Source organism: Macrobrachium rosenbergii, chromosome 24 (assembly GCF_040412425.1).
Source record: "Macrobrachium rosenbergii isolate ZJJX-2024 chromosome 24, ASM4041242v1, whole genome shotgun sequence".
NCBI lineage: Eukaryota > Metazoa > Arthropoda > Malacostraca > Decapoda > Palaemonidae > Macrobrachium > Macrobrachium rosenbergii.
This window is the reverse complement of record NC_089764.1, coordinates 34,447,494-34,463,592: the sequence shown is the minus strand read 5'-3', so window position 1 is coordinate 34,463,592 and position 16,099 is coordinate 34,447,494. Positions and strand designations below refer to the sequence as shown.

Here is a 16,099-nt window from a genome sequence, read left to right as displayed (position 1 = left end):
ATGTCACAGAGGGAGTGTGTGACCCCAAAAAAGACCCATGTGTCCTGCTATCAACTACTATCAAGAAAGATCCTACAGAATCCACAGTGTGTCAATACCTGCTACCCATCCCACTACAACTATCAATACCACAGCAGAGTACAACACCTCAGCTACAGAATCCACAGTAAGTGTCAATACCACAGAGGAGTGTGTGACCCCAAGAAAGATCCACGTGTCCTGCTACATCAACTACTATCAATACCACAGCTGAGTACAACACCTCAGCTACAGAATCCACAGTAAGTGTCAATACCACAGAGGGAGTGTGCGACCCCAAGAAAGATCCCACGTGTCCTGCTACATCAACTACTATCAATACCACAGCAGAGTACAACACCTCAGCTACAGAATCCACAGTAACTGTGTTCAATACCACCAGAGGCTACAGAGTAACTGTCAATGCGATCCCCCAAGAAAGATCCCACGTGTCCTGCTACATCAACTACTATCAATACCACAGCACAACACCTCAGCTACAAATCACCAATGTCAGAGGAGTGTACAGAAAGACCACACGTGTCCTGCTACATCAACTGTACAACACCTGCTACAGAATCCACAGAGTGCCAATACCACAGAGTGTGTGACCCCAAGAAAGATCCCACGTGTCCTGCTACATCAACTACTATCAATACCACAGCAGAGTACAACACCTCAGCTAAGTGTGTCAGAATCCCACAGTAAGTGCCAATACCACAGAGGATACAACACCTCATGTAACTGATCCCACAGAAAGATCCCAAGTGTCCTGCTACATCAACTACTATCAATACCACAGCTGAGTACAACACCTCAGCTACAGAAACCACAGTAAGTGTCAATACCACAGAGGGTGTGTGATCCCAAGAAAGATCCCACGTGTTCTGCTACATCAACTACTATCAATACCACAGCTGAACAACACCTCAGCTACAGAACCCACAGTAACTGTCAATACCACAGAGGAGTGTGAAAGATCCCATGTGTCCTGCTACATCAACTACTATCAATACCACAGCAGAGTACAACACCTCAGCTACAGAATCCACAGTAAGTGCCAATACCACAGAGGGAGTGTGCGATCCCAAGAAAGATCCCACGTGTCCTGCTGTCAACTACTATTAATACCACAGCATCAACACCTCAGCTATCCACAGTAAGTGTCAATACCACAGCAGGGAGTGTGCGACAACCCACCTGCTACATCAACTACTATCAATACCACAGAGTACAACACCTCAGCAGAAACAGTGTCAATGTCACCACAGAGGAGTGTGTGATCCCAAGAAAGATCCCCACGTGTTCTGTACATCAACTACTATCAACACCACAGCAGAGTACAACCCTCAGCTACAGAAACAGATCCCACAGAGGAGTGTGCGATCCCAAGAAAGATCCCACGTGTTCTGCATCAACTACTATCAATACCACAGCTGAGTACAACACCTCAGCTACAGAATCCACAGTAGCTGTCAATACCACAGAGGGAGTGTGCGATCCCAAGAAAGACCCCACGTGTCCTGCTACATCAACTACTATCAGTACCACAGCTGAGTACAACACCTCAGCTACAGAATCCACAGTAAGTGCCAATACCACAGAGGGAGTGTGCGACCCCAAGAAAGATCCCATGTGTCCTGCTACATCAACTACTATCAATACCACAGCAGAGTACAACACCTCAGCTACAGAATCCACAGTAGCTGTCAATGTCACAGAGGGAGTGTGCGATCCCAAGAAAGACCCCACGTGTCCTGCTACATCAACTACTATCAGTACCACAGCAGAGTACAACACCTCAGCTACAGTAACTGTCAGAATCCCAAGAAAGATAAGTGCTCATCAACTACTATCAATACCACAGAGAGTACAACACCTCAGCTGTCTGTCAATGTCACAGAGGGTGTCTGAGATCCCAAGAAAGACCCCACGTGTCCTGCTACATCAACTACTATCAATACCACAGCAGAGTACAACACCTCAGCTACAGAATCCACAGTAAGTGCAATACCACAGAGGGAAGAAGAAAGATCCCATGTGTCCTGCTACATCAACTACTATGAATACCACAGCTGAGTACAACACCTCAGCTACAGAATCCACAGTAACTGCCAATGTCACAGAGGAGTGTCAAAGAAAGACCCCACGTGTTCTGCTACATCAACTACTATCAATACCACAGCTGAGTACAACACCTCAGCTACAGAAATCACAGTAAACTGTCAATACCACAGAGGGAGTGTGCGATCCCAAGAAAGATCCCACGTGTTTCCATGTCTGCATCAACTACTATCAATACCACAGCTGAGTACAACACCTCAGCTACAGAAATCCACAGTAAGTGTCAATACCACAGAGGAGTGTGTGATCCCAAGAAAGATCCCACGTGTTCTGCTACATCAACTACTATCAATACCACAGCTGAGTACAACACCTCAGCTCCACAGAATGTCCCACAGAGGGAGTGTGCGATAAGAAAGATCCACATGTCAATACCAGAGAGGAAACCACAGTGTGCACAGAATACCACAGAGAAAAGATCCCACGTGTCCTGCTACATCAACTACTATGAAAACCACAGCTGAGTACAACTCCTCAACTACAGAATCCACAGTAGCTGTCAATGTCACAGAGGGAGTGTGCGATCCCAAGAAAGACCACACGTGTTCTGCTACATCAACTACTATCAGTGCCACAGCAGAGTATAACACCTCAGCTACAGAATCCACCGTAAGTGCTAATACCACAGAGGGAGTGTGCGACCCCAAGAAAGATCCCACGTGTCCTGCTACATTAACTACTATTAATACCACAGCAGACTACAACACCTCAGCTACAGAATCCACAGTAAGTGCCAATACCACAGAGGAGTAAAAAAGTGTCATCCCAAGAAAGATCCCACGTGTCCTGCTACATCAACTACTATCAATACCACAGCTGAGTACAACACCTCAGCTACAGAATCCACAGTAAGTGCCAATACCACAGAGGAGTGTGTGACCCCAAGAAAGATCCACGTGTTCTGCTACATCAACTACTATCAATACCACAGCTGAGTACAACACCTCAGCTACAGAATCCAGTAGCTGTCAATACCACAGAGGGAGTATCATCCCAAGAAAGATCCCACGTGTCCTGCTACATCAACTACTACCACAGTACCACAGCTGAGTACAACACCTCAGCTCACACGTGTCAGAATCCACAGTAGTACAACACCAACTGTCAATAATGTACAGAGGGAGTGTGTGATCCCAAGAAAGATCCCATGTGTCCTGCTACATCAACTACTATCAATACCACAGCAGAGTACAACACCTCAGCTACAGAATCCACAGTAAGTGTCAATGCCACAGAGGGAGTCTGCGACCCAAGAAAGATCCCACGTGTCCTGCTACATCAACTACTATCAATACCACAGCAGAGACAACACCTCAGCTACAGAATCCACAGTAAGTGTCAATACCACAGAGAGTGTGTGATCCCCCCACGTGTCCTGCTACATCAACTACTATCAATACCACAGCTGAGTACAACACCTCAGCTACAGAAACCACAGTAAGTGTCAATACCACAGAGGAGTGTGTGTGATCCCAAGAAAGATCCCACGTGTTCTGCTACATCAACTACTATCAATACCACAGCTGAGTACAACACCTCAGCTACAGAATCCACAGTAAGCTGTCAATACCACAGAGGGAGTGTGATCCCCAAGAAAGATCCACACGTGTCCTGCTACATCAACTACTATAAGTACCACAGCAGAGTACAACACCTCAGCTACAGAATCCACAGTAAGTGCCAATACCACAGAGGGAGTGTGCGACCCCAAGAAAGATCCCATGTGTCCTGCTACATCAACTACTATGAATACCACAGCTGAGTACAACACCTCAGCTACAGAATCCACAGTAGCTGCCAATGTCACAGAGGGAGTGTGCGATCCCAAGAAAGACCCCACGTGTTATGCTACATCAACTACTATCAGTACCACAGCAGAGTACAACACCTCAGCTACAGAATCCACAGTAAGTGCCAATACCACAGAGGGAGTGTGCGATCCCAAGAAAGATCCCACGTGTTCTGCTACATCAACTACTATCAATACCACAGCTGAGTACAACACCTCAGCTACAGAATCCACAGTAGCTGTCAATGTCACAGAGAGAGTGTGCGATCCCAAGAAAGACCCCACGTGTCCTGCTACATCAACTACTATCAGTACCACAGCAGAGTACAACACCTCAGCTACAGAATCCACAGTAAGACAGAGGAGTGTGAAACCTGAAAAGATCCCACGTGTCCTGCTATACCACAGAGGCAGAGTACAACACCAGCTACAGTGCACAGATCCCAAGAGAAAGATCCCACAGTGTGTCAATGTCACTGACCCCACATCAACTACTAACTCAATCACCACAGCTGAGTACAACACCTCAGCTACAGAATCCACAGTAAGTGTCAATACCAAAGAGGGAGTGTGCGATCCCAAGAAAGATCCCACGTGTCCTCTGCTACATCAACTACTATCAGTACCACAGCAGAGTACAACACCTCAGCTACAGAATCCACAGTAGCTGCCAATACCACAGAGGGAGTGTGATCCCAAGAAAGATCCCTACGTAACACGTGTCCTGCTACATCAACTCCACTATCAATACCACAGCAGGAGTACAACACCTCAGCTACAGAATCCGGTAAGTGTCAATACCACAGAGGGAGTGTGACTCCCAAGAAAGACCCCACGTGTCCTGCTACATCAACTACTATCAATACCACAGCAGACAACACAACACCTCAGCTACAGAAACCACACAGCAGAAATGTGTCAGAGGGTGTGTGATCCCAAGAAAGACCCCACGTGTTCTGCTACATCAACTACTATCAACAGAGCTGAAGTACAACACCTCAGCTACAGATCATCCTGTGCAATACCAAAGTGCGATCCCAAGAAAGATCCCACGTGTCCTGCTACATCAACTACTATCAATACCACAGCTGAGTACAACACCTCAGCTACAGAATCCACAGTAGCTGTCAATGTCACAGAGGAGTGTGCATCCCAAGAAAGACCCACGTGTCCTGCTGCATCAACTACTATCAATTACCACAGCAGAGTACAACACCTCAGCTACAGAATCCACAGTAAGTGTCAATACCACAGAGGGAGTGTGCGATCCCAAGAAATGCTACATCAACTTCTATCAATACCACAGCTGAGTACAAACCTCACTACATCAACAATACTATGATCTCAAGAAAGATACCACAGCAACTACTATCAATACCAGAGTACAACACCTCAGCTACAGAATCCAGTAGTGCCAATACCACAGAGGGAGTGTGCGATCCCAAGAAAGATCCCACGTGTCCTGCTACATCAACTGTCAATACCACAGCAGAGTACAACACCTCAGCTACAGAATCCACAGTAAGTGTCAATACCACAGGGAGTGTGCTGAAAAGATCCACGTGTCCTGCTACATCAACTACTATCAATACCACAGCTGAGTACAACACCTCAGCTACAGAATCCACAGTAGTGTCAATGTCACAGAGGAGTGTGTGATCCCAAGAAAGATCCCACGTGTTCTGCTATATCAATACTATCAATACCACAGCAGAGTACAACACCTCAGCTACAGAATCCACAGTAAGTGCCAATACCACAGAGAGGAGTCCCACGTGTCCTGCTAAATCAACTACTATCATTGCTGAAAACACCTCAGATCCATGTGTCAATGCCACAGAGGGAGTTAAAGAAAGATCCCACTTGTCCTGCTACATCAACTATCAATACCACAGCAGAGTACAACACCAGGTCAGCTACAGAATCCACAGTAACTGCCAATACCACAGAGGGAGTGTGCGACACCAAGAAAAAAGACCCCACATGTTCTGCATGCTACATCAACTACTATCAATGTACCACAGCTGAGTACAAACCTCAGCTACAGAATCACAGAAAATGTCAAGTACCACAGAATGTGTGATCCAAGAAAAACCCCACGTGTCCTGCTACATCAACTACTATCAATACCACAGAGTACAACACCTCAGCTACAGAATCCACAGTAAGAATACCACAGAGGAGTGTGACCCAAGAAAATCCCACGTGTCCTGCTACATCAACTACTATCAATCACCAAACCACCAGCTACAGAATCCACAGTACAATACCACAGAGGAGTGTCCCCAAAAGACCCCACGTGTCCTACATCAATTACTATCAATACAACAGTGAGCAACACCTGTCAATAAGTGTCACAGAGGGAGTGTGCGATCCCAAGAAAGATCCCACGTGTTCTGCTACATCAACTACTATCAATACCACAGCTGAGCAACACCAGTACCACAGAGAGGTGATCCCAAGATAGATCCCAAAAGATCACAAAGCAGAGAGCCAGAGAAACCACATGTCCTGTATCAACACTATCAATACTACAGCAGACTACAACAATTCAGCTACCGAATCCACAGCAAGTGTCAATACCACAGAGGGTGTGCGACCCCAAAAAGACCCCACGTGTCCTGCTACATCAACTACTATCAATACCACAGCAGAGTACAACACCTCAGCTACAGAATCCACAGTAAGTGTCAATACCACAGAAAGATCCCACAGTGTGCCACAGCAGAGTACAACCCCCAAGAAAAGACCCCACGTGTCTGCTACATCAACTACTATCAATACCACAGCTGGTACACAGATGTTGTGTAATCCCAAAAAGAACCTCAGCTACAGAATCCACAGTAACACCAGCTGTCAGTACCACAGAGGAGTGATCCCAAGAAAGATCCTCATGTTCTGCTACATCAACTACTATCAATACCACAGCTGAGTACAACACCTCAGCTACAGAATAACCACAGTCTAAGTGTCAATACCACAGAGGGAGTGTGCGATCCCAAGAAAAATCCCACGTGTCCTGCTCACATCAACTACTATGAATACTACAGCCACAGTAGTACAACACCTCACTGTGCCTACTACAATCCACAATACCAGCAGTGTCAATACCAGAATCCAGAGGGAGTGTGATCCCAAGAAAGACCCCACGTGTCCTGCTACATCAATTACTATCAATACTATCAGCTACAGAATCCACAGTACTACAGAGAGAGTGTGTGATCCAGAAAGACCCATTTGTCCTGCTAATCAACTACTATCAACCAAAGTACCTCAGCTACAACATCCCAAGAAAGATCCCGTGTCTACATCAATCTACAATCTGTACACAAGTACACAGAGGAAATCCCTGATGTGTCATCCCAAGAAAGATCCCACACGTGTCCTGCTACATCAACTACTATCAATACCACAGCAGAGTACAACACCCTCAGCTACAGAATCCACAGTAATCCCATGTGTCAAATACCACCAGAGTACAACATAAAGCTACAGAATGTGCGATCCCAAGAAAGATCCCACGTGTCCTGCTACATCAACTACTATCAATACCACAGCTACAGAAACCATACAACACTCAGCTACATCAGAATCCACAGTAAAAACCTGTCAAGTATCCACAGTAGCCATCAATGCCACAGATGGAGTGTGCGATCCCAAGAAAGATCCCACGTGTCCTGCATCAATATCAATGCTACTATCAGAATCCACAGTAAGTGTCAGCTGAGTACAACACCTCACATCAACTACAGAATCAATACACAGTAAGTACAACACCTCAGTCACATACCAGTAAGTGTCAGAGACAGTGTGATCCCAAGAAAGATCCTGACTTGTCCCATGTCAACTGCTATCAGTACCACAGCATCAACTACTATCAATAGTGTCAGCACAGAGTACAACACCCTCAGCTATCAGATACCACAGTAATACAACAGTAAGTGTACAGAACCACAGAAGATAAGTGCAGATCCCCAAGAAAGATCCCACGTGTCCTGCTACATCAACTAATATCAATACCACAGCAGAGTACAACACCTCAACTACAGAATCCACAGTAAATGTCAATACCACAGAGGAGTGTCCTGATCCCAAATAAAGATCCCATGTCCTGCTACAACTACTATCAATACAACTACTATCAATGACTGCACAACAACACTCAGGTACAGAATCCACAGTAAGTGTCAATACACAGAGGAGTGTGCAACCCCAAGAAAGATCCCAGCGTGTCCTGCTGCATCAACTACTATCAATACCACAGCAGAGTACAACACCTCAGCTACAGAATCCACAGTAAGTGTCAATGTACCACAGAGGGAGTGTGTGATCCCAAGAAAGATCCCACGTGTCCTGCTACATCAACTACTATCAATACCACAGCAGGTACAACACCTCAGCTACAGAATCCACAGAAGTGTCAAGTACCACAGATGTTGTGTGACGATCCCAAAAAGATCACATTGTCCTGCTGCATCAACTACTATCAATACCACAGCAGAGTACAAACAACCTCACAGTTACAGAATCTAGAATCCACCCCAAGAAAGATCCTGTATCAATGTCAATAACACCTCAGCTAGAGAACCAACAGTGTGCGAATACCCAGAGGAGAAAGAAAGATCCCACGTGTCCTGCTACATCAACTGCTATCAATACCACAGCAGAGCACAACACCTCAGCTACAGAACCACAGTAGCTGTCAATGCCACAAGAAATCCCAAAAAAGATAACACTGTCCTCAACTACTATCAGTACCACAGCTGAGTACAACACCTCAGCCACAGAATCCACAGTAGCTGTCAATACCACAGAGGGAGTGTGTGATCCCAAGAAAGATCCCACGTGTCCTGCTACATCAACTACTATCAATACCACAGCAGAGTACAACACCTCAGCTACAGAATCCACAGTAGCTGTCCAGTACCAGAGGGAGTGTGATCCCAAGAAAAGATCCCCACGTGTCCTGTTACATCAACTACTATCAATACACAGCAAAGAAGTACAATACACCTCAGCTACAGAATCCACAGTAAATGTCAATACCAGAGGGAGTGTGCGATCCCAAGAAAGAATCCCAAAAAGTCCTGCTGCATCAGCTACTATCAATGCCACAGCAGAGTACAACACCTCAGCTACAGAATCCACAGTAAGTGTCAGTACCACAGAGAATTAGTGTGCGATCCCAAAAAAAGATCCCGTGTCCTGCTACATCAAGCTACTATCAATACCACAGCAGGTACAACACCTCAGCTACAGAATCCACAGTAAGTGTCAATACCACAGAGGGGGTGTGCGACCCCAAGGTATCCCGTGTTCCTGCTACATCAACTACTATCAGAATCCACAGTGTCACCTGAGTACAACACCTCCATCTACAGAATCCAGAGAGTGTCAACACAGAGAATCCCAGTGTGCGATCCCAAGAAAGATCCCACGTGTCCTGCTACATCAACTACTATCAATACCACAGCTGAGTACAACACCTCAGCTACAGAATCCACAGTAAGTAACAATACCACAGAGGGAGTGCGATCCCAAGAAAGATCCCACATGTCCTGCTACATCAAAACCACAGCAGTTAATACCTCAGCTACAGAATCCACAGTAAGTGTCAATACAACACCTCCCAGCTATGTCAGAACATCAACTACTATCAATACCACAGCGAGAGTACAACACCAATCCTACAGAATACAGAAGTGTCAGTGTCACAGGGTGTATGCGATCCCAAGAAAGATCCCACATGTCCTGCTCATCAGCTACTATCAGTACCACAGCAGAGTACACCCCAGGTACCTCCACAGCACAAGAATCCAAGAGTAAAAGCCAGTCACTAACAGAGGTACAACACCTCAACTACAGAGTAACTGTGTACCACAGAGGTCCCCAAGAAAGATCCCCACGTGTCCTGCTACATCAACTACTATCAATACCACAGCAGAGTACAACACCTCAGCTACAGAATCCACAGTAGCTGTCAGTACCACAGAGGTAGTGTGATCCCAAGAAAGATCCCATATGTCCTGCTACATCAACTACTATCAATACCACAGCAGAGTACAACACCTCAGCTACAGAATCACAGAAAGTGTCAAACCACAGGAAGTATGCAATCCCCGAAAAGATCCTAAGTCCTAAACTACAATCAGTCTATTATCAATGCCACTGCAGAATACAACACCTCAGCTACACCACAGAGAGTGTGAACCCACAGCAAGTGTCAATACAGAGCTACTATTAAAAAATCAACCCAAGAAAGATCCCGTGTCAGTACCACAGATGTTGTCTAAACCTAAGAGATCAACTACTATCAACTACCAAAGCAGAATACAACACTCAGCTACAGAATCCACAGTACAAAAATGTCAATCACACCAATGTACTGCTACATCAACTACTATCAGTGATCCCACCTCAGTTAAAGAGAAAGTGTTAATGTACCGTGTCCTGAAAGATCTGCATCAACTACTATCAATACCACAGCAGAGTACAACACCTCAGCTACAGAATCACAGTAGCTGTCAATACCACAGAGGGGAGTGTCGATCCCAAGAAAGATCCCACGTGTCCTGCTACATCAACTGCTATCACTACCACAGCAGAATACAACACCTCAGTTACAGAATCCACAGTAGCTGTCAATACCACAGAGGGAGTGTGCAATCCCAAGAAAGATCCCACTTGTCCTGCTACATCAACTACTATTATCAATACCACAGCAGAGTACAACACCTCAGCTACAGAATCCACAGTAAGCTGTCAATACCACAGAGGAGTGTTGTGATCCCAAGAAGATCCTACTTGTGTCAACTGCTACACCAACTACTATCAGCTACCACAGCTGAGTACAACATCAGCTACAGAATCACCAGTTACAATACCACACACAGAGGTAGTGTGTGATCCCAAGAAAGATCCCCGTGTCCTGCTACATCAGCTACTATCAGTACCACAGCACAGAATCCACAACACTCAGCTATGCTATCCCAAGAATCCACAGTAAGTGTCTATCAATACCACAGAGAGTGTGCTACAGAATCCATTAAGACCACAGATCCCCGTGTCCTGTTACATCAACTACTATCAGTACCACAGAAGTATACAATCAAGTAGTGTCAAGAGAGTACATCCCAAGAAAGATCCCCTGTCCTGCTACAGAATCCACAGCAGAGTACAATGCCTCAGCTACAGAATCCACAGAGGGGGTGTGACCCAAGAAAGATCCACATGTCCTGCTACATCAGCTACTATCAATACCACAGCAGAGTACAACGCTTCAAGTACAGAATCGACAGTAAGTGCCAGTACCACAGAGCGAGTATGCGATCCCAAGAAAGATCCCACATGTCCTGCTAAATCAACTACTATCAATACCACAGCAGAGTACAACACCTCAGCTACAGAATCCACAGTAAGTGTCAGTACCACAAGGGGAGTGTGCAATCCCAAGAAAGATTCCACATGTCCTGCTACTTCAACTACAATCAATACCACAGTAGAGTACAACACCTCAGGTACAGAATCCACAGTACCTGAGAGTGTGCGACCCCAAGAAAATCCCACTGTAATCAACTACTATCAATACCACAGAGGTAGTGTGCAGAATCCACAAACCACAGATGCAATCCCAAGAAAGATCCACGTTGCAATCAACTATTATCAATACCACAGCAGAGCACAACACCACAGCTACAGAATCCACAGAAGTGTCAGTACCAGAGGGAGTGTATGATCCCAAGAAAGATCCAACCTGTCCTGCTACATCAACTACTATCAATACCACAGCAGAGTACAACACGTCAGCTACTGAATCCACAGTAAGTGTCAGTGCCACAGAGGGAGTGTGATCCCAAGAAAGATCCCCACGTGTCCTACATCAAGTACTATCATTACCACAGCAGAGTACAACACCCAGCTACAAAATCCACAGTAGCTGTCAATGCCACAGAGGGTAGTGTGTGAATCCCAAGAAAGATCCCCAAAGAGGAATCGTGTCCTGCTACATCAACTACTATCAATACCACAACAGAGTACAACACCTCATTTACAGAATCCACCAGTAAGCTGTCAGTGTCACAGAGGAGTGTGTGATCCTGCAAGAAAGATCCCATGTGTCCTGCTACATCAACTACTTTCAATACCACACCTCGGAAAATCACAGACAGCCTCCACAGAGGGGAGTCTGCACCTAGAAAGATCACAGTAGCATCAACTACCAGTACCACAGCAGAGTACAACACCTCAGCTACAGAATCCACAGCGCTGTCCAGTACCAGGGGGGTGTGAAAAAAGATCCCACGTGTCACTAATGCTACATCACATCAGCTACTATCAATACCACAGCGAGTACAAAACCTCGGCTACAGAATCCACAAAAATGTCAATGCCACAGAGGGTGTGTGATCCCAAGAAAGATCCCGTGTCCTACTACATCAGCTACTGTCAATACCACAGCAGAATACAACACCACTGCTACAGAATCCACAGTAAATTGTCAATACCAGAGGGGTTGTCGATCCCAAGAAGGGGAATCCTGCCTGTCCTGCTGCATCAAGTGCTATCAATACCACAGCAGAACAACATCAGCTACAGAACCACGTAGCTGTCAATGCCACAGAGGGAGTGTGATCCCAGAAAGATCCCACGTGTCCTGCTAAATCAGACTACTATCAAAACAAGTAGGAGAGTGCCAACACCTCAGCTAGAATCCGCATTAACTGTCAATGCCACCTGTCGTCTCCCAAGAAAGATCCTGCTTGCCCTGCTCATCAACTACTACCACAGAGGAGTACAACACCTCAGTTACAGAATCCACTGTAGCTGTCAAACAGGAGGTGATTGCGATCCCAAGAAAGATCCCATGTGTCCTGCTACATCAACTACATCAGCTACTGCAATACCACAGCCAGAGTACAACACCTCAATAGCCAATGCCAGCTGAGGGACAATCCCAGGAGAGATTCCTCAGCTACAGAACTGTCAATACCACAGCAGAGCATAACACCTCGGGTACAGAATGTCAATACCACAGAGGGGTGTGTGATCCCAGAAAGATCCCCATGTGTCCTGCATCAACTGCTATCAGTACCACACTATCAAACACCTCAGCACAGAATCTACAGTAATGTATCATACCACAGAATCCACCCAAAAAAGATCCCACATGTCTAATCAAGCTACTATCAATACCACAGCAGAGTACACCACCTCTGGTACAGAATCCACAGTAGAGGGCGTGTGTCAGTACACAGAGCTACTGAATTTTGAATACCACCAACTAGATCCAACGTGTCCTGCTACATCAACTACTATCAATACCACAGCAGGTACACAACACCTTCAGCTACAGAATCCACAGTAGAAGTGTCAATACCACAGAGGGAGTGTCGCGATCCCAGAAAGATCCACGTGTCCTGCTACATCAACTACTATCAATACCACAGCAGAGTACAACACCTCAGCTACAGAATCCACAGTAAGTGTCAATACCACAGAGGAGTGTGTGCGATCCCAAGAAAGATCCACGTGTTCTGCTGCATCAAGTGCTCAATACTACAGTATCAACACCTACCTACAGAATCCACAGTAATTGTCAGTACCTCAGAGGAGTGTGTGATGATCCCAAGAAAGATCAATATCCAGCATGTCCTGCTAAATCCAGTAATTAATACCACAGTAAGTACAACAAGATCCTCAGTCAAAACCCACAAAGGAATGTCAGCAATCTAGAGAGGTTAATGCCCGTGTGCGATCCCTAAAAAAGATCCTACATGTCCTGCTACATCAACTACTATCAATACCTCAGTTACAGAATCAGAGTACAAATACCTCAGCTACCCAGAAATCCACAGTACTAGTGTCAGTACCACAGAGGAGTGTGAGGGACGTGAATCCCAACAAAGATCCCATGTGTCCTGCTACATCAACTACTATCAATACCACAGCAGAGTACAACACCTCAACTACAGAATCTACAGCAGCTGGCTGGTCAATACCACAGAGGAGTTTGCCACGAATCCCAAGAAAAGAATCCTACCCTGCTGTCAACTACTATCAATGCCACAGCAGAAATTCACAACACCTCGAGCTACAAAATCCACAGTAAGTGTCAATACCACAGAGGTTTTTTGCGACCCCAAGAAAGATCCTGCACCTGTCCTGCTCATCAACTACTATCAATACCACAGCAGAGTACAACACCTCATCTACAGAATCAACAGTAGCCCACAGAGAGTTTGCGATCCCAAGAAAGTGTGATCCCAAGAAGGAACACCACTGCTACAGAAATCTACAACAAGTGTCTATCAGTACAGAGCCCCAAGAAAATCCCATGTCCTCCATCAACTCACTAAAAATACCACAGAGTACAACACCTCAGTACAGAATCCAAGTAAGTGTCAGTACCACAGAGGTGTGTGATTCCAAGAAAGATCCAACTCACTGTCCTACTACATCAACTATTATCAATTCCAACAGACAAGTACAACACCTCATTTACAGATTATCATACCACAGCAGGAAGCTGTCCATCCCAAGAAAGATCCCATGGTCCTACTTATGATACCACACAGGAGTGTGCAGTCTAACAAAGAATCCCAGCAGAAGGGTCAATCCAAGAAAGACCACGTGTCCTGCTACATCAACTACTAAGTACCACAGCAGAGTACAACTCCTCAACTACAGAATCCACAGTAGCTGTCAATACCACAGAGGAGTGTGCAATCCCAAGAAAGATCCCACTTGCCCTGCTACATCAACTACTAAATGCCACAGCCAGAATACAACACCTCAGCTACAGAATCACACAAGCTGTCAATGCCACAGAGGGGGTGTGATCCCAAGAAGATCCCGCCTTGCGTGTCAGTACCACAGCAGAGCACAACATCATCAGCTACCAGAATCAACAGTGCAAGGTCACTATCAGAAGGAGTGTGCACCAAAAGATCGTCCTGCAACATCAAACCTCAACACCACTACCACAGAATCCACAGTTGCTGTCAATACAGAGGGAGTGTGCGATCCCAAGAAAGATCCCTACTTGTCCTGACATTAACTACTAGATGCAGAGTACAACACCTCAGCTACAGAATCCACAATGTCAGGTACACAGAGTGAGTGTGCGACCTAAGAAAGATCTAACTATCAACACTATCAATACCACAGCAGAGTACAACACCTCAGCTGCAGAATCACAGTAGCTGTCAATACCACAGAGGAGTGTGTGATCCCAAGAAAGATCCCATGTGTCCTGTTACATCAAGTACTATCAATACCAACAGCAGAGTACAACACCTCAGTTACAGAAATCCACAGTAAGTGTCAATACCACAGAGGGCATGCAATCCCCAAGAAAGATCCCATGTCCCAGTCAACTACTGTCACAGCAGAGTACAAACCTCAGTACAGAATCCACAGCAAGTCAGTACCACAGAGGTATGTGCAACCCCAAAAAGATCCCATGTGTACATCAACTACTATCAACCACAGCAGAGTACTACCTCTGGTACAGAATCCACATACTAAGTATCAGTTTACCACAGAAGGAATGTACAATCCCAAGAAAGATCCCATGTGTCTACCTCATCAGCTACTATCAATACCACAGCTGAATACACAACATCTCAACTACAGAATCCAGTAACTGTCAGCACAGCAGAAGTTTGTGATCCCAAGAAAAGATCCCACGTGTCCTGCTACGTCAATTACTATCACTACCACACCAGTGTACAACACCTCAACTAGAATCCACAGTAAATATTGGTGCCACAGAGGGAATGCAATCCCAAGAAAGATCCCCATGTCCTGCTACATCAATTACTATCAATACCACACCAGTGTACAACACCTCAGCTAGAATCCACACAAGCTGTCAATGCCACAGAGGGTGTGCGATCCCAAGAAAGATCCTAATACGTGTCCTGCTACATCAACTACTAAGTGCACAGCAGAGTACAACACTGCTACAGAATCTACAGTAAGTGTCACAACAGAGAGGAGTGTGCCCCAAGAAAGATCAGCTACATCAATACCACAGAATCAGCTACACAGTAAGCTTTCAACACCACAGAGAGTGTGATCCCAGAAGATCCACTGAGGTTGTCCTGCTCCACCCTAAGAAAGATCCAAGCAGAATCACAGTCCTGCTACACAGAGGGAGTGTGCGAT

The 16,099-nt window shown here is 45.7% G+C and overlaps 4 protein-coding genes across 4 annotated transcripts; all 4 read left to right on the top strand.

Annotated features, from left to right (window-relative positions):
* The first annotated feature begins 37 nt into the window (after positions 1-37).
* Positions 38-1,146, top strand: LOC136851841 (uncharacterized). The gene is made up of 3 exons (XM_067126153.1): positions 38-166; positions 775-852; positions 985-1,146. The coding sequence occupies exons 1-3, from the start codon at positions 38-40 to the stop codon at positions 1,144-1,146; spliced, it is 369 nt and encodes a 122-aa protein (XP_066982254.1).
* A 1,443-nt stretch (positions 1,147-2,589) lies between these two features.
* Positions 2,590-3,232, top strand: LOC136851840 (serine-rich adhesin for platelets-like). The gene is made up of 2 exons (XM_067126152.1): positions 2,590-2,868; positions 3,074-3,232. The coding sequence occupies exons 1-2, from the start codon at positions 2,590-2,592 to the stop codon at positions 3,230-3,232; spliced, it is 438 nt and encodes a 145-aa protein (XP_066982253.1).
* Positions 3,233-4,844: 1,612 nt separating this feature from the next.
* Positions 4,845-6,014, top strand: LOC136851839 (integumentary mucin A.1-like). The gene is made up of 3 exons (XM_067126151.1): positions 4,845-5,166; positions 5,313-5,452; positions 5,751-6,014. Exons 1-3 carry the CDS (start codon positions 4,845-4,847, stop codon positions 6,012-6,014), a joined length of 726 nt encoding a protein of 241 aa, XP_066982252.1.
* Positions 6,015-8,967: 2,953 nt separating this feature from the next.
* On the top strand, positions 8,968-15,676 carry LOC136851838 (uncharacterized). The gene is made up of 9 exons (XM_067126150.1): positions 8,968-9,080; positions 9,313-9,436; positions 9,600-9,753; positions 10,957-11,448; positions 11,606-11,751; positions 13,879-14,035; positions 14,146-14,324; positions 15,098-15,246; positions 15,478-15,676. The coding sequence occupies exons 1-9, from the start codon at positions 8,968-8,970 to the stop codon at positions 15,674-15,676; spliced, it is 1,713 nt and encodes a 570-aa protein (XP_066982251.1).
* The last annotated feature ends 423 nt before the right edge of the window (positions 15,677-16,099 follow it).

Excerpts from the sequence above, each read along its gene's own strand:
- LOC136851841 (XM_067126153.1), top strand. The coding sequence starts at position 38 with ATGTGTCCTGCTATCAACTACTATCAAGAAAGATCCTACAGAATCCAC. Across the intron at positions 167-774 it reads CCTCAGCTACAGAATCCACA|AAAGATCCCAAGTGTCCTGC; the intron begins GTAAGTGTCAAT and ends CTGATCCCACAG. Across the intron at positions 853-984 it reads CCTCAGCTACAGAAACCACA|AGGAGTGTGAAAGATCCCAT; the intron begins GTAAGTGTCAAT and ends TCAATACCACAG.
- LOC136851840 (XM_067126152.1), top strand. The coding sequence starts at position 2,590 with ATGAAAACCACAGCTGAGTACAACTCCTCAACTACAGAATCCACAGTA. Across the intron at positions 2,869-3,073 it reads CCTCAGCTACAGAATCCACA|CTGAGTACAACACCTCAGCT; the intron begins GTAAGTGCCAAT and ends TCAATACCACAG.
- LOC136851839 (XM_067126151.1), top strand. The coding sequence starts at position 4,845 with ATGTGTCAGAGGGTGTGTGATCCCAAGAAAGACCCCACGTGTTCTGCT. Across the intron at positions 5,167-5,312 it reads CCTCAGCTACAGAATCCACA|AGTACAACACCTCAGCTACA; the intron begins GTAAGTGTCAAT and ends TATCAATACCAG. Across the intron at positions 5,453-5,750 it reads CCTCAGCTACAGAATCCACA|ATCCATGTGTCAATGCCACA; the intron begins GTAAGTGTCAAT and ends AAAACACCTCAG.
- LOC136851838 (XM_067126150.1), top strand. The coding sequence starts at position 8,968 with ATGTCAATACCAGAGGGAGTGTGCGATCCCAAGAAAGAATCCCAAAAA. Across the intron at positions 11,752-13,878 it reads CGTCAGCTACTGAATCCACA|CAGAGTACAACACCTCAACT; the intron begins GTAAGTGTCAGT and ends TCAATACCACAG. Across the intron at positions 14,036-14,145 it reads CTCGAGCTACAAAATCCACA|AATCAACAGTAGCCCACAGA; the intron begins GTAAGTGTCAAT and ends CCTCATCTACAG.